The sequence below is a fragment of the Magallana gigas genome, chromosome 1, assembly GCF_963853765.1.
Source record: "Magallana gigas chromosome 1, xbMagGiga1.1, whole genome shotgun sequence".
NCBI lineage: Eukaryota > Metazoa > Mollusca > Bivalvia > Ostreida > Ostreidae > Magallana > Magallana gigas.
Window position 1 is genome coordinate 69,631,149 of NC_088853.1, and position 22,932 is coordinate 69,654,080.

The 22,932-nt window shown below is 33.4% G+C and overlaps 1 protein-coding gene across 7 annotated transcripts in view; it reads left to right on the forward strand.

Moving 5' to 3' along the window:
• The window catches only part of LOC117687200 (multiple epidermal growth factor-like domains protein 10), a 105,592-nt gene that overhangs the window by 74,521 nt on the left and 8,139 nt on the right, over positions 1–22,932 (forward strand). For 3 of the 7 annotated variants that reach the window (XM_066076623.1, XM_066076629.1, XM_066076631.1), the window contains exons 4-10: positions 756–890; positions 7,746–7,877; positions 13,715–13,852; positions 14,192–14,323; positions 14,799–14,936; positions 15,098–15,229; positions 15,412–15,549. In XM_066076623.1, the coding sequence (XP_065932695.1) occupies positions 756–890; positions 7,746–7,877; positions 13,715–13,852; positions 14,192–14,323; positions 14,799–14,936; positions 15,098–15,229; positions 15,412–15,549 (945 nt within the window). The remainder of the gene's footprint in view (positions 1–755; positions 891–7,745; positions 7,878–13,714; positions 13,853–14,191; positions 14,324–14,798; positions 14,937–15,097; positions 15,230–15,411; positions 15,550–22,932) is intronic. The other 4 variants (XM_066076646.1, XM_066076638.1, XM_066076651.1 and 1 more) reach the window with 4 other exon arrangements.

Genomic DNA, 22,932 nt, shown 5'->3' on the forward strand with positions numbered 1-22,932 from the left:
ACTCTTTAAAAGTCGTTAGATTTCAATAGTTGACAAAGCATAAACTAATATATAAAACGATAATTAAAGCCGACTTGTAGGCATCTTGTTGAAGTTGTAAAAGCAATCAACTGACAAACTTTAATATTTTCAGCTTTAACATATCACAGAGAAAAATGACAATAAAGTGAAAAAGGGATAATGAAAGCAACTTCTGAATAAACATATAATTTAAATGAAATATAAACAACCTAAAACGATACTTACAGGTCCAATTAAGTCATAATTTTATTGTGATTTATTTACATTTCTTTAAGATTTTTTGTGTGATAACACTACAAATCGATTCTGTAATTCACGGACCAAAAAGTTTTATCAATATTTTAATATGTAATTAAACAAATGCAAAACATCATTAAATTAAAGTAATTAGAAATCATTTGTTGAATATTATGAGGTGATCAAATATGGTTGGGCGTGATCAAATCTATCATAATGCCCTTTGCATATTTGATCATCTCGTAATGCTAAAAATTAAGATTCCGGATTTTAGAAAATTACAAAACATCAAGAAAGAACTTTGCGACCTTCATACTATAATTATGTTTGGTTAGCTTAACATCCAAAGTTGAGCATCGTGGTTTTTAAAAAAAGGTGTTTAAACACCAATACTAATTATTTATATGTTGAATTTTTTTGGTGGGGGTCTTAAAAATGTTTGCAATTTGAATAAAAGTTAAAAGTAAATTTACTTTTAATTTAAAAATTTCATAAAGGATGTTCATCTACTGGGTTCTACACTGTTAACTGTTCCGTTCCCTGTCCAGACCTTAACTGTCAGTACTGTCACATAGAGACGGGCACCTGTCAGGGCTGTAAACCTGGATATCAAGGTCACCGATGTGAACTCGGTTTGTATATATATATTTTTTATTTTGTAGAAACGCTTAACAACATATTTCTTTACTTTTTATATCTTACATTAAAGAATACAATACCCTCTCACAAAGGGAAAATGGGAGTGATGTTTTCGTAAATTAGTAGAGAAAGTTTAGGGTTACACACATTAACATTTTTTAAAATAAATTATAGATAATAGTTACCTATGTAGAATGATGAATAAAATTATCATGCACCAGACTGGTTTTTTTGCTTGCATTTTTAAATTGTAAAGGTAATCGTTACAAGGAGATTTTTTACCAATATCCTACTTCCTAAAATTCACAATATTATTTCTATTGTTCAATTATTTAATTAATTTGTGTGACTATCTTTACAGATAGAGATTTTTTTTATAATTTATTTAAACAGCTTAAGTTTAGTTAACAAAGGATCAATTTTCTTTTACAATTGAATTGACCTATTGGGCCGGTATTGGTTTCTGTCTTTACAAATAGCATATTGATTTCCGTTCCACTTCTTGATGTAATTACGCAGAAAAACTCTAGTTCCAGTAAGATATATTAATTGAAAAAAATTCACAGTCGTTCTTATGGTGAGTTGTTGTGTGCAAAGAATGAAATCAATCTACTTTGCATAACTTCTTCTACAATTGAACATTTCCTACAGGTGTTCTTTCTTGAAAAGCAAACGCAAAATCTTTGCATGGCATAATTTTTGTTTACGTGGCACCTGTTTCAAGTAATTTAGAGTGAATGATTTTTGTCCTCAAACAAAGCGTGCTTACATTAAGGTATATTTATGGTTGAGTGCTTTCAGTTCAGTACACACTTTGTCATAAATGTCTTCAGTTGAAAGAAACGTGCATTAAACGTCAGAGTAAATTAAAACTTCAGAATTCTGTATAAGAAATAAAATAAAAAGTTGTTTATAATAATTAAAAAAATAAATAATAAAAAGCAGGCACACAAATCTAATCGAGCCAGGGTACAATTAACATTCTGTGTAATATATCCAGCGGTTTAACGTATTGACCTATCCAGAAGTTACTCATAGTAGTGTAAATATTGACCACTATGATAGAAATCAAATTTCGTAATACTTGTCTTTTTTTGTTTTTGTTTTTGGCAAAATTGAACACCAGGGCTTATGTGCCCCTAAACATTTTTTTCTTAATTTATTCCTTTGAACAAAACTTATCAAAATATCTAAGATTTATTTAGGGGCAGGCCGGTCCTGAAGGAAATATAGGGCAAAAACCATGCAGAAATATATCATTTTATTTTAGCTAACTTTGAAGATAAGATGAATGATAAAATTGCAAGAGCAATATCATAGATTATCTTTTAATAACTATGAACAAAGTAAAAAGGGATGCAAGTATTTAAACAAACGTGATTAAGGTGACAATTTTTCGACTTTTAAATATCCAGACTCAGTCCGTATGAATTTACCGGCCAATATATGAAAACTTTTTCAAACAAGAAAATACGAAACATTGCAAATTGAAGTAGAGATCATTTTAAACACAAAACAAGAAGTGAGGTGAACAACAAACCTATCAAAGCAGCGACAAAATGAACAGCGTTTATATACCAATCCCGTGCAAATGACAATTGATACGGGGATGACCTAAATAAGGATGTGTCTACATCAAGGTTTTTGTTAAACAACGATATTTCTGCAGCATAAATACTATAAATGAAAAATATCAGGCATGACGGTATAAACTTTTGATATGTACGACATATATTTTAATTTTATTAGATCTGCAAACATATTACCCATTAATAAGGTCATACATCTTTTCTTTACTGGATTTATAATTCAATACGCTACATGCAATGTATCAAATTAAATTTAACTGTTCGCAAGCAGCACAGTTTAAAAAACAAGAGGCCCATGGGCCACATCGCTCACCTGAGGAACAATAGGTATGATAAAATCAGCTCAATGGAGTCATAATACAAACTATCTGGACAGTGTACAATAATACATGTAGATCCTGTATAAATAAAATCCATTTTCCCCTGGATATTCTTATGTTTATAATCATTAGTCCCTTTTCTAACAGGATGATTTTATAGTCATATCATATGTTGAGTATTGCAGTTCTCAAAAATATCCCTAACAATAGTTTAAATATGGGATATAAACGTACATCAAACTCTGAACCTTCTCGTGTAAGTCTTAACAATTATAAAGAATCATCTGGTTGATTAGTTTCTGAGAAGATTTTTAAAGATTTACCCTATATATTCCTTTGTTAAACTTTGACCCCCCCCCCCCCATTGTGGCCCCACCATACCCCTGGGGATCATTATTTCACAACTTTGAATCTACACTACCTGAGGATGCTTCCACACAAGTTTCATTTCCTGGCTGGTTTTTCAGAAGAAGATTTTTAAAGATTTACTCTATATAATCATATGTTAAACTTCGGCCCCCCATTGTGGCCCCAACCTACCCCAAGGGGCTATTATTTTCACAACTTTGAATTTACACTACCTGAGGATGCTTCCACACAAGTTCCAGCTTTGCCGGCGGATTAGTTTCTGAGAAGAAGATTTTTAAAGATTTACTGTATATATTCCTATGTTAAACTTCGACCCCCCATTGTGGCCCCACCCTACCCCTGGGGGTCATGATTTTCACAACTTTGAATTAACACTACCTGAGGATGCATCCACACAAGTGCCAGCATTCCTGGCTGATTACTGTAGTTTCTGAGAAGAAGATTTTTAATGATTTACTGTATATATTCCTATGTAAAACTTTGATCCCCCATTGTGGCCCCACCCTACCCCCGGGGGTCATAATTTTCACAACTTTGAATCTACACTACCTAAGGATGCTTCCACACAAGTCTCAGCGTTCCTAGCCGATTATTTTTTGAGAAGAAGATTTTTAAAGATTTACTTTTTATATTCATATGTTAAACTTCGACCCCCCATTGTGGCCCCACCCTAGCCCGGGGGTCATGATTTTCACAAATTTGAATCTACACTACCTGAGGATGCTTCCACACAAGTTTCAGCTTTCCTGGCCGATTAGTTTATGAGAAGAAGATTTACTCTATATATTCATTTGTTTAACTTCGACCCCCCACCCCCCATTGTGGCCCCACCGCCAGGTGAGCTAAAAAGGTTAAGTTTACAATTCAATAAGTTGGTTTTTGGAAGAACAGACTTTGAAAATTTTCGTAATAAATATTGACAAATTGTTTACTGTTTTAATCTTTAGCTTTTAAGATCTGTGTACAAACATAGAATTGTGAGCAAATCTCTCTATCTTGCTTATAATTCGAAGCTTAACACTCAAATATGGTTAGTAAACAGAAACTGTAGGGTAACAATTAAACACAAGAAACATGCACTACATGTATAACAAATAAAGACCACAATTTATTTTTTTTCAAAATGAATCATTTATATTCATGTATATACCTACATATTTCCGTCGGCGATATCAAACTCTATTTAAACTGAATAGACTCGAGAAAATGCCGAGCATCTCAACCAAACCTATTGCATTAATCTACCATTACGCAAAAGATAATGCCGAATTACCGATAGAATGACTTGTATTTCAGTACCCCTACATCAGATTTTGCTTAATTTGCGCAGGTAAACAGTTAGCTGTTTGATTTACCGAAGTCTCTGTTTGATTTGATACGTAAAAATCACGAAATACAGACGATAGTTCCCAGGTTACAAAGCATAAATAATGAAAACGAAACAAAAATCAAAACCAGCTAACACCAACGTCATGTGTGAAAACTGTCAACGCATTGAAATATCTAGCCTTAATTTACTTCACAAAATCGGCACCAATATATTTTGCATGTTTCCCTTCATACGCGAACGGTTGCATAGCAAGCAAATTCATCATAGTCAGATCGACCCTTTTTCGTATAATGTCATGGCTGCTTTAAACAAAGAACCTCGTTTTAGAAGTATGGAATACGAGTCTTGGTAAAATGGGTATGCAAACCCGGGCCGTGGCAAAATAAAAGCCGGGGCAGATCGACATTCGTCAATTCCAAAAACGCATTATTTTGCAGCAATATTTACAGCGAATGCAAATATACTGGTCCATCAAATATCCCGAAATTTTAATGAGATTGCCAATCTTTTGTTTTGCTCAGGCCAAGTCTTGCCTACTCATTTTACCGTATGCCGAGCCCGAAGCTATTAAACTTTTCCTTTATTATTATTTTCGTAATAACTCAGATTTGAATAAGAATTAGCACTTAATTTTTGCAATTTATATTTTCCTTCCCATAAGGATAATTTATGCTAAACTACGTTGAATTGAACTAATTAGTTCTTGAGAAGAAGATTTTTAAAAATGCACCCCCCCTTTTTCTACAGTTTCAAGGTTTTCTCCGCTTTGAATAAAGATCGGACTTTTATTTCTGCAATTTATATTCGCCCTCCCATAAGGATGCTTTGTGCCAAATTTGGTTGAAATTGGATAAGCGGTTTTAGAGAAGAACTTCCAAATGTAAAAAGTTTACAGACGGACAGACAGACGGACGGACAGACGGACGACGGACAAAATGTGATCAGAATAGCTCACTTGAGCTTTCAGCTCAGGTGAGCTAAAAAGTTAAACAGTCATACAGACTTAATTAACTTAGTGATTAGCGAGATAATTGTTTCACGAATTTGTTTTAAAAACTATAAAGATGTAACTATGTTACGTTTTATGTTCTATGATTAAAAGTTATCCAGTTTGATGTTAGATTTGTAAATTTAAGAATGTTTGATCGAATTAATTTATCAAGCCGAGACTTCCTTCAAAGTTAAATCTGATATTAAAAAATCCAGTACAAATTATTCTAAGATATTTCATCTAGCCGATATATATTTCTCGCATTATCACCGGTGTGAGATCGGTTTGTCCAGTGTGGGACAGCCGTGTGAGATTTTTTTGTCTTACACTGTGTATTACTACGCCGTTTCAAAACGTAAACAAACGTTGTCTGCAGTAGAAAAATGTAAAACGATGGATTGAGATTATTCAGTAGGTATGCAAGTAAGTAATAAGTGGTATGTTTCACAAGTTTATCTTTTATACGTCAATCTTTTGCAAAATTACGGTTCATTTTTTAATGAAAGTTTGAATATTTTTTAACTGAGTTCCCTCAGAATAAAACCTTAAAATAACACCGGGCATCGAAAACAAATGTAAACCCATCTTCTGTTTAGAATTGTTACTTCCAAAACGAAGGCACTAATTAGATGTTAAAGAAATTAATGCTAATGCTATTAATTGTTATGTATATTTTTATCTACATACAGTACCGATCAGACCCAACCTAACACCAGAGTAAACCAAAACTACATGTAAATACTGGGTTTACTTTCTGGGTTTACTCTTGGTTTACTAGAGTGGACCAGAGTAAACCCCTAGTAAACCCAGAGTGGACACGGAGAATAAACTCCGATCAAAAGTATACCTTCGAAGCAGACGCTACATGTGTATTCGGATTATACAAGGAACTGGAAGCACAGGCAGTAGGATGATAAGATAAAATACAGGTCTGCTTCACACTTCAGTGCGTATAGTTGACTCCAAAAGCATTTCTCGAGTAAACCCAAAGTAAACCCCGAGTAAACCCAAAGTAAACCCCGAGTGGACCTAAATTTTCAAAAAGTAAACCCAAAGGAACCCAGAAAAAAACCGGGGGTTTAGTAAGGGTTTACTCTGGTGTTAGGTTGGGTCTGATCGGTACTGTACAATGTTTTGCAAACACTCCTAACATATTCCACCTTACATTAACTTTCTAGAATTATATATGACACAGATATTAAACATATATATATATACAATTGACATATTAATTTTGATCAGCAAACACGCAGGTAGGTTAAGGCAACTCCGAGTTTAATGACCGTCAAAATTATGATCAATTTAAAAAATGTTTATTTTTATAAAAACAGCGCGGGATATTAATACCAAGTGAAAGAGTTCACCAAGATATTATTTTTCTACTTTGGAATCGACTCAATCTTTGAAGCTGCCGTGCCATGGTATCACGTGACAGTTAAAAATAGATCACTTTTTTACCTTAACAAAAAATCAAAAAGTGTAACACTACCCCGAAGTTCATTTGTATGTTTGCTACAATAATTCGATTGGCAATTAGCTCATGTTTATTAGCATTACTGCTAGAATCCTATTGTACATCGCATAAAATAAATATTGTAAATATTTATCGGAAACCCTCTCAACTTCTAAAATTTCATTGAAAATACTACGTATTTTTCGTTTAAAACAACAAAGCACACGATTCTAGCAGCACTTTTCAGGTAGTTTAGGTCATATACCGTTGATATTTACCAAAATCATCTTTCCTAATATCCGGGGTAGTGTTACACTTTTGCCATTTTTTGTACACACTTACAGAGGAAAGGCTGGTCAAGCCATATAAATGTCGATCTGCTTACCTTATAACACTCGCTGATTAAACAAAATATCCATGCCTGTATTATCCTGATTATATTCTTACTGACACTCATCTAAATCTTAGGTATCTGTATTAAATAAGTCTTATTTCGGCATTGTTTACACTGCATTCTGATAATTTGTCTCCCGACATGATCTTCTCTTTTAAACATTCTTGTGACGTCATAAATGTTAATTATACGTAATAGAGAGATTTTGAAGATATATTCAGTTAGGAGAGTTTCTAGGGATATTTTATGTCTGTAGTTTTTATAATTTAAACCAGATATAAAGTTAAAATCGACATGTTTCTGAGTTAAATATGACATCATGCTGCTTATTGTGACGTCATATCGATCAGAGGAAATTGATCGCTGTTAGTTGCCTTATCATACCCGCGCAATTACTTTTAGTTTGCCGTACTGGATATTTTGGACAAGATTGTGCTATGAAATGTCGAGACACATGTACTGGATGTAACAATATAAATGGATTATGTAACAAAGGGTGTCATCCAGGATGGAAAGAAGACTACTGTGATGAACGTAATGGGTTCAAATATGTCTTAAGATGTATTCTTTGATATGGTATTTCTTTAAAACAGTAACTACTAACACATGTTAAGCATTTAAAGGTGTTGGATATAGATAGTTTATATATTGCCAGAAAATTGATAATGACGGCGTGTGATGCCAAAAAAGAACAGAGCATTTTTGGATAGTGGACAAAATGTATTTCAAAAATTAAAAGGACATCCATAGCAAATTCAGACTGGACCCGGTGTCCCGAAAGCATGATACATGTATTAGTCCTTGTTCGTATATTTGGCAAAAATATTTTGTGATTTCAAAGAACAAGAAAGGATAAGGGCCATTTATGGCCCCCTCAGCAAATATGTTTATTTTACTACCATGCATAGTATTGACCTCAGCAATCAACATGATAGGATTTTTTTCTTGGTAACCCTTCAGTATAGTTGCCTAGCAACGAAACAAACGTGACCATAGTTTCGGTCTAAATTAAGAAAATAAAACCTCTTCATTCAATTAGGAAATCTTAAGTTACTGTTATTTGATTAGCATAAGTTTATTTAATTGAAGTACCAACATGAATTAATGCATTAAATGCATAAAATTATTTACCCAGCGTTTCCATGACAACCATGGATGTCCTTAGTAACCAACTAAATAACTTCTATTTCAAGCCCGATTGCATTCTGAGAAGTATTATAATACAAGTTAATAAAAAACTTTTAAAAGCTTTTAAATAAATAATGTAACATATTTCTTTTTACATTAATGTTAATGACATTGTGTTTCCTGTTACCAAAAAAAAAACATTCCATAGCAACCATATGAATATAGATAGATCTGCAAATGTAGAAGGTTGTTTGTGCTTAACATAGCATTGACCTTAGTTCTCGACATCTTAGAGGATTTTCTTGGTAACCATTTGATATACATATACATGTAGAATCATGCTATTGAAAAGATATGAGTGAGGGTTCTGTTATTAAATACAAAAAGGAAACACCTTGTCCTTTTACTTATATGGTAGTTACAATAAATTACGTATCTATCATCTTTCTTTTTAAAACTGTTAAAACTATCAATAACATTAACACATCAAAAGAAAAACGTAATTTAAATTCAGAAATTCATTTATTCAATGACTTTTTCGGTAACCAATTAAAAAATATTTCTAGTCCATATACAAACAGCATGCACAAGTAAAAAAGGTACATAGTATTTAACATTGCAGTTATTTTTCTCCTTTTTTCTACATATTGAAATGTGCATGTTTCCTAGCTACACATTCCAGAATATATGTGTTTACAGCGAGAGAGAAGATAATGTACAAAATAGTATTATCTATTATATTTCAAATCCAATGATTGGTACCTGTACATGTAACAAAGAATGATACATATCTCCCTAAAGTATTAACAAACATGAATGAAACACATGTAAAAATTAGTATCGTCCATTATACTTCACATATAATGGCTTAAGCAAGCACACGTAACATATAGTATTCATATTAAAGTAATTGTTTCAAGAAATCATAGTATAGTCAACAACATTGTGATTGTACATGTACACATGTTGTATACACATCAAAGAATTCTTCACAGGCTACATGTAAATTAAATAATCAACAGAATTTATCGTACTATCAACAGAATGTATGGTACATTCATGTACATTAGCAAATACATATAACATTTACATGTACATATGTGCACTGTAATAATGTTTCATTTTCTGAAAGAAAAAAATTAACTTTTAACAACACACTTTTAAAAATATATGCTATATACTTACTGTAAACTAACATTTATTCGCGACGACTTTATTTCGCAAGCCTAATCCACGAACGTTTTGTTATTACAATCATACGCCAAAGACTGTCATCTCGAATATATCTCACCATGAACCAAAGCCCTTGCAAAAATTTCTCACATACAAATAAAAGTTGGTTTACAGTATATGCCTGCTCACAAAAATTCTGTTATATGTAATATTCTTTTTTGTTATACTTTCATGTTAAATACTGAAATCTGATTGGTTAAGACGCAGTTAATAATATTTACTATTACCCTCAGCGTTAGCAACGCACTTGGCAACGGGTAACATTAAAAAATGTAACATGCGCGAAAATTATGCGCGTACGATTCGCTGTAGAATTCACGTTATTCCTATATAAAAGCAGTAAAATTGTCTTAAAAATTTTAAAAAAGACATTCAGTATAACAAAATAAATAGTGCCTGTTTGGGAGGATAACAGTTGAAATTGACACCCCTCGAAAACCATTGTCAACCTCCGCTTCGCGTCGGTTGACAATGGTTTTCTCGGGGTGTCAATTTCAACTGTTACCCTCCCAAACAGGCACTATTTATATAATGGTCATATACTTTGCATTTTCATCTGAATTGAGTCCAATTTTCATGAAGCAGATCTACACAAGCTAGCACATACAATGACGATTCATGATCTGAAAAAAAATCAACAATACAAAACACATTTCTTAGATACAATTCACAATTTTGATTCAATTTAATTGATTAAATTGTCTTAATAATTTAATTAAGACACTATTCTTCTCAAGGTCACTGGCTCAGTCACTACATCTGTTTACAAGCTCAATACCTTACCCCTGTGCTATGATGATATTCAACCATAATGATTGATACAATTTAACAAAGCATTTTTAATAATCCAAATGAGGTACTATAGTTGGCCATAAGTATGTTCCCAAAATGGTCGACGTTAACGTAGATCTCGTCATCGCCTGAAGTTTTTTGACTAACTACTTCTAACAGCAAAGTAAAATGACTAAGCAAACATATATATATTGGGAAGAAAGAATGTCTATAGATATTGTAGAAAACGAATGGGAGCAATATTTTATGATTCCTCATAATGTCACAATGAACACAAAATTGATAAGTTTCCAATTCCAAATTTTACATAGAATTCTGTGCACTAACTCTCGTTTATTTATATTCAAAATATTAGATACCGAAATGTGTTCATTTTGCCATGAAACTAAGGAGTCATTAAGTCATCTTTTTTATGGTTGTCTGCATGCACGAAACATTTGGATTACAATACAGGAAAAACTAAAGAACCTGTGCAATATCGATGTGTGTTTTAATGAACAAACAGTAATTTTTGGATGTAAACATGCCATCCCTGTATTGTATAGAGCACTTAATCTATTGATATTGTTAGCAAAAAGGTTTATTTATATTAACAGATGTAAATATATTTTACCCTCTACAAAATCACTGTTCGAATATATTAAATGTTTTAGATATGTTGACATCTACTCTTCCCATTCATTGAACATACGAAAAGAAAATGAGGTCAAGGATAGTTGGCGGATCATCCCAAATATATCAGTTACTTGAGTTTCAAATTTCATTCATCTTTTTGTTACGATTGTACATGCATAGTTTGTGAATAAATTATAAAAAACAAAAAAACATATATATTACTTTGTATTATATCCTAGGATATGAAATATTCTTGCAATGTTCCTCGTTTACCGATGTAAAGGCTCGCAATCAATATAAAGTGAGACTACTCGAAATGTCAACTGCAACTTTTTGTAGGTCACGGAAAATTCGGATTTTGTTTTTTGACTTTTGTAACCGTATTATTAGCATTTTTCACATAATTTCAATGATATTAATGTCTGAACAGTATGTATTGTGATGCTGTCATTCTGCGCTGTTTAACTGGGCCTAGAAGTCTGGGTATCTTTTTCTAACAAACTATTGGCGATTTGTGAATTGACGAACAATTACTGATGAGAAGCAGTCTATAATTACTTACAGTTTTATTCATCACATTATACATGTACTTTGGTCTTGCTGTAAATCAAGCTGTTTGATTTTTGAAAGCATGTTTTTTGTTGGTTCTGGGGACTTTGAAATCGGATTCAGTCATCTCGTGGTTACCTAATCTTACAACTTTCAGATCGAGTTACGATTTTACCATTATTCCGGTCTTCCGTATTTTTAAACTTTACATAACAGTTTCGGCTGTTTATTCCGTTGATCCTTCAAGTTTTATTTATGTATGAATACCAAATCTGACATCTGTATTACGACTTGTTTCTGTCTTCCCATACGTTTTTGTCGTTCGTCGCCATGTTGTTGTGCAGACGATAAATGTTTACCAAAGGGGAATAACTCCAAAAATAAACTCTGCAAAAGAAGAAAAAAAGTCGGAGAATCATAGGACACATTTTTTAAATCTGGCCATCAAAGAAAAATATGCTTTATTTCCTTTTGAAATGTACCATACAGAAAAACAATGTTACGACGGCCATTTTGGGAACATACTTATGGCCAACTACTGCAATTTTTTATTCATATAGGTTAGAAAAATATGAATGTTTTAATTATTTTCATAAATAATTTTTAATAAAGAATGAAATGTATAATTAATTTATTTGATATTATTGAGACAAACATATTTCTACATTTTCAGAAATACAAAAAAAAATATTGTATAAAAATAATTCTAAGAGCATATATTCTTCTTTGAACAACAAAATCTTGTTTTAGATTTGATACTTAAACGATCCATATGGTAATGTTTCAGTGTAATATTCCACCTTAATGCAAATACAATCAATATATGCTTTTCAGTACTTTCAGTGCTTTGATTATGTACTGTCAACAAAGTTGGGGGCTTTCCACATTCTAAAAATAGATTTCGAGGGGTTTGAAGATGAATTTGGTTTTCAGCAATACAATCGTGATTTAGCATTGTAAAATGTTAAAAGGATTAACAAAAATCAACCATTACTTACATTACTTTGAGCTTCTAAGTACTATACGGCTTCTGTGCACAATTTCACTGTACGTAGGCTACTATTATAGCTTCTATAGTGACATCAGGCGACAATCGTCGTCTGTAAAAACGTATGCGTTTGTTTACACCTCTTTTTTCATAAATAAAAAATAATAAAACACATTCTATTTTAATACATATTTGTTCTAAATTAGTAAATTTTAACTTTTTATAAGGATATGGTATGTAGTCATTTCAAGCAGTCGCTGCGAGCTGTGCTGCAGGAACGCTACGTAAGCCGCGTCAATCTTGATACTTATTGTGTTGTTCACATTAAAATTCATACTTCAAAGGATAAAAACTAAATAAAATCATAATGAAAAGTAACATTGCTGATACTTTTGTGAAAATACACATATGTAACTACATAAAATAATGTGCACTTACCTAACTTCTGCAAGTTCAGCTTCACCGTCACAATATGTTTGTTTCCGGAAAAAATTACGCCGATCGATTCAGACTGATTATTATAATTTTTCACACGATTTTTTCTCCGAATTTTCGATATTTAAACATGAGCGACTAAGAATACCACAAAAAAAAATTAAACAAAGAAAGTACATATCTATTGCTTACCACAGACGAAATTTTGTTGTGGTATTCTTAGTCGCTCATATTTTTTTAGAACGCAAGAAAGTTGAAAATAGTGGTTTTCTTGGTGTTTTTCAGAAATAGGCATGTATTCCATCCTTTTTTTTTTTATTTTACCAACACTTGTGAAGAAATCAAACAGTTTCTATAGTTAGTGCTTGTTATCAACTTTATAAAAAATATGATATTTGTTAATGTACGTGCAGTATATTTAATAGAAAAATTGGGGGCATTTCTACTATATATATCATATCTAGTCCTTTCTTGTGTATATTTCCTACATTTAATATCTACTGAATATAGCAGATAAACAAGGATGATGTTTAAGCATTTGATTATCAATTTGCGAATTATATCTTCATGTTTTCACTCTTACTTTATCTAATGAAGCTTTAACAATTTGAAATGCATACAATTCTTACAGATTGTGATGAAAACATGTTTGGGGAAAGATGTAGCAGTTCTTGTGGACACTGTCTTGGTTCTGAGCAATGCCATCACATCAATGGAACTTGTATGAATGGGTGTGCCAGTGGATACGAAGGTGAACTCTGCACAAAAGGTAACACATCATAATAAAATCATTTTCTTAAGACTATGTATTCGGATTTGGATAGCTTTTGCAGTAGCTTTAAATGTATCATCTGTACTCAGGGTAATTGAATAAATATATACAGTAAAACACGCTTATAACGAAGTCCCAGGGACGGACAATTTAACTTTGTTATAAGCGTAATTCGTTATATCCGTCAAGTTTACAACATGAAATAGAGTCTTGGGGAATGAAATTCACTTCGCTGTAAGCGTCAATTCATTATAAGCGTGTTCGTAATAACCGTGTTTTACTGTATATATATATATATATATATATAAATTTTGATCAGCAAACAATTACTTTTAGTTTGCCGTACTGGATATTTTGGACAAGATTGTGCTATGAAATGTCGAGACACATGTACTGGATGTAACAATATAAATGGATTATGTAACAAAGGGTGTCATCCAGGATGGAAAGGAGACTACTGTGATGAACGTAATGTTCAAATGTTCAAATATGTCTTAAGATGTATTCTTTGATATGGTATTTCTTTAAAACAGTAACTACTAACACATGTTAAGCATTTGAAAGTGTTGGATATAGATAGTTTATATATTGCCAGAAAATTGATAATGACGGTGTATGATGCCAAAAAAGAACAGAGCATTTTCGGATAGTGGACAAAATGTATTTCAAAATTAAAAGGACATCCATAGCAAATTCAGACTGGACCCGGTGTCCCGAAAGCATGATACATGTATTAGTCATTGTTTGTATATTTGGCAAAAATAGTTTGTGAATTCAAATTTCTTGTGTATATTTCCTACATTTAATATCTACTGAATATAGCAGATAAACAAGGATGATGTTTAAGCATTTGATTATCAATTTGCGAATTATATCGTCGTGTTTTCACTCTTACTTTATCTAATGAAGCTTTAACAATTTGAAATGCATACAATTCTTACAGATTGCGATGAAAACATGTTTGGGGAAAGATGTAGCAGTTCTTGTGGACACTGTCTTGTTTCTGAGCAATGCCATCACACCAATGGAACCTGTATGAATGGGTGTGCCAGTGGATACGAAGGTGAACTCTGCACAAAAGGTAACACATCATCATAAAATCATTCTCTTAAGACTATGTATTCGGATTTGGATAGCTTTTGCAGTAGCTTTAAATGTATCATATGTACTCAGGGTAATTGAATGAATAGAACAACAAAGATGAGAACCGTCTGCTCTTTAAATATCCTATCTTTGTTCTAGAATGTGATGTCAACTACTTTGGAATTAACTGTAGAGAAATGTGCAATGTAACGTGTAAAGGTTGCAACAGAACAACAGGTATCTGTGATATTGGATGTAAACCTGGGTGGAGAGATATATATTGTCATAAAGGTATTTTTTTAATATACACGTTAAACTCAAACTGACTCGGAATTGTTTAAATCGGCGTATCTTATTTATCTTAATTATGATAAGTAAATCATTTAAGTTGGTTCATATATCTTTCAGTAAAGCAACGTATGTGTTTATTATCTGCTACATTTTATGTCATAAAATACAATACTTTACAATAGAATGCAGTGCAGGTTCTTACGGGGTAAACTGTGCCAGTACGTGCGGACAATGTTTGAATGAAAAAGTGTGCAATCATGAAACCGGGAGTTGTGATGAAGGATGCCAGCCTGGATACAAGGGACCGACATGTAAAACAGGTATACAATGTGAAAGATTCCTAAATAAGAACAATGCAAGTAAAATAATGTGTTATTTGTTTATGGTAAGTTCAGCAGCTACATGTGTCTTAGACATTGACCGACATTGGCGACTACAATACCCTATCACTATGTTATTGTCATACATGTTTAGCAGACAGAAATCATTCTTATTTATTTTTTAAATATAAAAGGGTTGTTTGCGCATCAAATGGATGTAAAATTGAAACCAGCGATATTTTTCTTTACTTTTTAAAGGGGCGGGGTCACGATTTTGTTCAATTTCTTTTCTGTTTTTATTATTTACAATGCTTTAGGAATGTATTATTAATGATCAGATGAAATGTAGGTGCCAGCCGAGTTTTATGATCAAATTGAATTTGAGGGTCATTCGTAGAGTTTTAATCAAGATACAGGGCTCACAATTCTTTGTCATGTACAAAAGGCTCGTGCCCTGTCTTTGTTTACATAGGTTCAATATACCAGTAAACAATCTTTTTCAAGCTGACTTATCTATATTCATTTTAATCATGAATTAACAGTTACTAACGATTAACACATTCATTTGAGGTCTAAAACTGGAATTTTCACTTCAACATTCAAAATGAAAACAAAAACGTTGTTTACATAGCTAAACATTGAAGGCTCTGTAACTCCCTTATAGCTCAACGATTAACAATCAAATTTGTGTTGCCTTTTAAAAATGCCTTAATGAAGCATTGTAAACATTAAAATTGAAAAAAAAAATGACCAAAATCGTGACCATGCTCCTTTGAATAAAATAAAGATTATTACCATATTTTTCACTAAAACTACCAGAGGAAGGTGTTTTATTCAGGCCTGCCAGACCATACTCTTCTCGTTACAATAGACGTCACGTCCTTGTACACGAATATTCCTCACGATGAAGGTATCGAGGCCTGCAGGGAGGTATGGGACAGTAGAACGATTCAGCAGCCGTCAACCGATTCTCTACTTAAGCTCCTTGAACATGTTCTCAAGCTGAACAATTTCATGTTTAATGGCAAACATTACATACAAATAGGTTGTACAGCTATGGGCACCAAAATGGCTCCCTCTTACGCCAATATATTTATGGGAACGCAACCTGCTTCTGAGAGCTCCTTTCAAACCTTTGAGCTGGTTGCGTTTCATTGATGATATTGAGATGAAATGGGTCGAAAACCGAGACTGCTTAAATGACTTCATCACTTTTGCCAAATCCTTCCACAATTCGATTAAATTCACAGTGGACATATCTAGTTCCAAAAATGTATTCTACATCCACCTTGGAAGATGGTGAAATAAAATTCAGTCTCCATACCAAACCCACTGATTCTCACCTCTACCTCAAGCCATCGAGCTGCCACCCTCCCAATACTTTTAGAGGAATTCCTTAAGGATTAACAACCTGAATCAGACGAATCTGTTCTTCTAATGAAATCTTTGAAGAACAGAGCAGAATATTAAAATCCCATCTGTGTAATCGAGGCTATAAAGCCCACACAGTTCAATCTGCAATTGATGAGATTGCTACAAAAGACAGGAAAACCCTTTTACAATACAAAGAGAAAACAGACAAAAGCAGGGTTCCACTTGTCACTACATATCACCCCGCCCTTAAGAACCTCAACAGCATTCTTAGAAATAATCTGCCCATTCTTTACACTAACGAAAGAATGGCTGATCTTTTCAAGGATCCACCAATGGCTGCGTTTAAACGCCCGAGGAACTTAAAGGACATGGTAGTGAGGGCAAGATTAGACAACCCGTTGCCAAACGGTGGTTTTAAAACATGTTCCGATACCAGATGCCTGTTGTGCAAACACAGCACCAACGCGGACAGTTTTAAAAGCCCCATCACGGGTCGCACCTACAAGATATTTGGCAACACTTCTTGCCGCACAGACAACTGCATCTATCTCATCAGTTGCAAAGTCTGCTCTAAGCAATACGTCGGTGAAACAGGTGACCTCCGCAGAAGGATCAACAACCACCGCTCTACCATAAAGATAAAAAAAGTCAAGGAGCCCGTCGGAGAACATTTTAATACAAGTGGCCACAAATGGGAAGACATGACAGTATTGGTTATTGACCATAATCCTCATTGGACAGACGCGGAGAGGAAGAGCAAAGAAAAGTTCTGGATGCACAGACTCAAATCATTCAGACCTGATGGCATGAACAAACAAATGGACTTCACTAAAATGAACGTCTCATAGCCATACATCACCTGACACCCACATAGTAATTTCATGAAATCTGTCAACTGCGCCTCTTCCATTCATTTATTAGTTTCTTTACTACCTTTTATTTGTAAATCATTTTTATCTTAATTTCATTTATTTATTTTCATTTAATTTTATCTCTTTTTAATCAAAATTCGAGTCTATATCATAAGTGCCGTACGAGTTAACAACGGGGGTTCAAATTCTTATTAATTAACTCGGACGCCAATTTTAATTAGCTAATTAACTTAATCAGGCGTGAAGTTGGCAGTCGATTGATTACTTTAGAGCGATCGGCGACAGTAGCAACACCTTCTTTAAGAATGTGAGCAAATGTTTAAAATGTAGCTGTTCTTTTTTATAGTTTGTTTCTTAAGTAGTTTAGTAGTAGCTTTAGATTTTGTTATGCCCGCACTTTCTAAAGAAAGTTCGGGTATATTGTTGTTACCCTGTTCCGTCCGTCCGTCCGTCCGTCCGTCTGTCACGTTTTACTTTCTCAAACTGCTCTTACATCTTATAAACCAGCAAACTGAACTCTTGGAGTTTGATTTGGGGTATCATGTTGTTTTGTAAAAAGGTTTTAAAAATTCTCTGTTAGTCCTGGGGGTCAAATAATTGGTAAAAAATGACGTTTTTTCACAAAAAACCTTCTTCCTCGAACTCCTCCTACATTTTCAACAGTAGACAAATCATCTTTTGGAATATGTTTTAGGGTATCCTATAGATGCGCAATAAGGTTTCGGAATTTTCAATTTTGTCCTGGGGGTCATTTAATGGCTAAAAAATGACGTTTTTTTTTTTACCAAAAAACTGGTTTCAATAACGTCATTTTTTTTTGGCAGTAGCCAAATGATCTTCTAGAATATGATTGGGGGTGTCATATTGAGGCGTGATCAGGTTCCAGAATTTTTTTTTTATAAAGGGGATCAGTGGGCAACAAAAAATGACGTTTTTTGGCAAAAAAATATGGTTCCGAGAACTCCTCTTACAACTTTTGGAGTAGCTACGTCATCTCTTGGGATATAATTGGGGCTGTCCTATAGATGTGCAATAAGGTTTTAAAAATTTAAATTTCATCCAGGGAGTCAAATAGTAGCAGAAAATTGACGTTTATCACTAAAAAAAACAAACATTGATCCAAGAGCTCCTCTTATGATTTAATGGATAGACAAATCATATCTTGGAATATGATAGGGACTGTTCTATAGATGTCCAGTAAGGTTTTCAAAATTTAAATTTCATCCAGGGAGTCAACAAGTAGCAGAAAATTGACGTTTATCACTTCAAAAAAACATAGATCCTAGAACTCCTTTTATGATTTAATGGATAGACACATCATATCTTGGGATATGATAGGAACTGTTCCATAGATGTGCATTACGGTTTTGAAAAATTCAATTTAATCCTGAGGCCCATTACCTACCGGTACATACCTTTTGATGCCCTTTAAGGATCAAGAATATATATGGTTAAGGGGTGGGGATCTCAACCGTTTTCGAGATATTTGTGCACTTCCTGTTCAAGGAGGGTCATGACCACCCCCGGGGCCCATGACCTACATACCGTTTGATGCCCCTTGACACAAGGAACAAGAGTATATATGGTTTAAGGGTGGGGATCTCAACTGTTTTGAAGATATTAAGGGACTTGCTGTTTGAGGGGGTCTGGACCACCCACAGGGCCCATGACCTACATAACATTTGATGCCCCTTGACATCAGAAACATGAATATATATGGTTTAGGGGTCATGATTATAACAGTTTCTGAGATATATGGTAATTTCAAATTCCTGGGGGGTGGGGATGACCCCAGGGGTCAGATCTAATAAACCCTATATATTGCCAGTAACAGCCAATATATGATTATGAAAACCCTATATTATTATCTTTGTCCGTTTTCAAGTTACCATTTACAATAGAGTCTACGATTCTCCCTACAAGGTTCAATGTTAGACCCCACACCCTTTTGACACCCCCCTCCCCCCTCCCCCGAAAAGTGGCTGTCTAACCCAAAATGAGAAAAATCAAACCAGGGTGCACAACTAGATATGCAGGCCTATCATATCCTAGAGTTTTGTACAATTCTGTTCAGCCATCTCTGAGAAACAAGTTCATAGCAGGAGAGAAGAAAAAGAAGATGAAGAATAATAATACATGTATTAAGAACCGTACAAAAACAATAAGTCTCCAAATTTCATTCGGGAGACATAATAATAAAGATTAAATAGAGATAGGATCATCAAACATCCATAATTTAAAGATAATTGACAATTTCTGATTCTAAGGGGGTCAGGATGACCCCTTAGGGTCATGACTTACATGCCATAATGATCTGATGCGCCTGCATGACCTAAGGAGGAATAATATCTTTGGATTAAGGTGGGGATCTCAATGGTTTTTATGATATTTAATAAGTTCAGGAAGAGCACTTGGGATCATGACCTACATACCATCTTAAATGCCTTGAACAAAAAAACAATAATATAATATGTACCGGGTACATGATATATGATTCAATTTAAGAACCCAGATATAGATCAATCATCTGTTTTGTAATACTTCCTATGTATATATACATGTAGATGTATTAGTTTGTGTTCTGTTCTATACTATTCATGTTCATGACTGTAGTATGGCTTAGTCTTACTTTAAATTACATTAAAAAATTGTCAAATATATGACTTGGAACCCCCACTCCCAAACAAACTCAAATATAAACTGTCCCCCCCCCCCTCCCTTGTCGAATGATCTATTAAAATCAAAATATAATTTGGGTGTCTAAAAACTTTTATAAACTGGTAAAAAATGTTATTCTTAAAAAAAATTATATTACACTTTGCATAATTGACAAATGATCTATTGAGATATGATCAGAGGTCATATTTCTACCTTGGGATCAATAAGTAGTATTCATTGACAAGTTAAAATTAATAACAATAAATGATTCAAATTATAAATGTTTATACTCCACATTCACCCCCCCCCCATCCAACCTGGTTATAAAGATTCAGTCTTCTTAATACATTCTTACATGTGTACAGTAGCAAATGTTAATTCATTTCTTGATTGCTTTTTCTCTCGTGATTCACATTAACATTTTGGAAATTGCTTAATTCAATTTTTAAGATTTATAAACAAAATGTTATATGCATCACTTCCATGTGTATTCGCCTATTTGGGGCAATTGTAAGTCTCCTAAACAAAGCAGTGACATCATTAGGCTAGGATTTACCCACATGGATCAAACACAACTGTATAACATCTGAATAAGATAAAATACATTATTATTTCTAGTTATAAAATGTCAGGGTGTCTCCAAGGGGGCATAATCTACATACAATTTTACGCGCAATGACACAAAGAGCAAAAATAAATTATATGGTTTATTTAGGGATGAGGATCTCAGATCTCAGAAGTTAACAAAATATACAGTGTATCATATCATTTCCTATTTCATAAAGGCTGGGTGGGGGGGGGGGGTTAAAGACAACACCTGGGGATCATTAATGTACTTTACACCATTTGATGCATCATAATGACATTAGAAGATATTCAATTTGTATTTTCCTGTTTCGTGGGGTCAGAACAGTCCCATAAGGTCATGACCTACATTGTATTTGATGCATTATAATACATTAAGAAAGAAATACTCCTTCCTTCCTATTATAACTCATATAAAAATGATAAGTGTCTACACCTACTTACGTGTAATACACAAATTTAATAAGAAATTGTTTATACAGGGTCAATATGGGGTCAACTCAATAGTGCATGCAGTCTGACAAGTGAAAAAAATAACTTTTGCAACTAAAATGACAGAAACTTTATAAATGCGATAGGATAGGTAACGATGATAAGCTTATTAAAATATTAAAAGATGATGATACAGTATGCTGTCAAAGGGAGATCACATTTAGAAAGTGAAAGTAGAACATATATGTATGCTGGCATCACATTATATTGGGCTACTGCTACTACATGTATTATGCTTACCTAAATTGGTCAACATCATAATGATAATCCAATTAAAACACAATAATGAATTCCTTTAGCTGATCTTAACTAATCCATTTCTGCATACGGAAAACACAGACATGTATGTATGGGTGTTGCTAAAACGCGGAACGGAAAACGGAACGAAAAGCGGAACGGAATGGAAAATATCATCACGTTTATCGCTTAAAAAGGGTATAGACTGGCCAGAAACAATTTACTTTGTATCTTTTATTTATATCTAATGAATGATTATCAACATGTTGTTATCTTATTAATATTCATATGAATGTCTATCAATTATAGCATTGTATTCATTTGGCTTTAATTGAGTACGGAAACAGAAAAAACAAATGTATACGAATTGTGAAACATTAACATGATTAAACGAGCAAATTAGCTATAACTTTTTACTTATTTTTCTTATATGGTATTGCTGGCATATCAGCGTAACGTACGCAGTTAGTGAAAGCGTTTTATGCGTGTTTTGAGTATTTTTATATTTCAAATATGATGAACATGTATATACATACCTCAAAATTGAATTTTCGGTGTTCTAGACGATCTTTTATCATACAGACGATACAGTATCATTGAGATGGAAGAAAAAAAACCGTAGGACTGACGACATTAAAGTTTAAAATACAGTAAACATTAAAATACCCGGTAATTTGTGAAACTAGTAATTTGTGAAACTAGTATTTTTAGCAATGCAATTTTGTTTACGTTTGCATTACTAAGCAGTTGTTTATTCCAGCAGCTATATACAAATGATCCGAATAGAGAGCTCTAGACGTCGCCTGGTTTGATTTTCCGATTATATATTGGGACTATAGTCTGTCGATCCCAAAATATTCATGCAGCACATTTGGACGATTTATAATGGAAAATGTTGACATCTTGTCTCCATTTGGAAGTCACTCAGAAGACCTTGCACAATTTTTCAACACTATCATCCGGGGCTGTTGAAATGTGAAACCCCGTAGACTTCTTTATTTTTAGCCGTGTATTTATACCAGCTGATAAGCTAGAGAGGACGTTTTAAAGAAAGAATAATGGGAATGTTTAATGCTTCTAAAAGAGAATTGCTTCAACCCTGAGGTATATATAAATATACAGCAAAAAGTGAATCGAGGATATTTTGGGACAGAATATAGTGGTC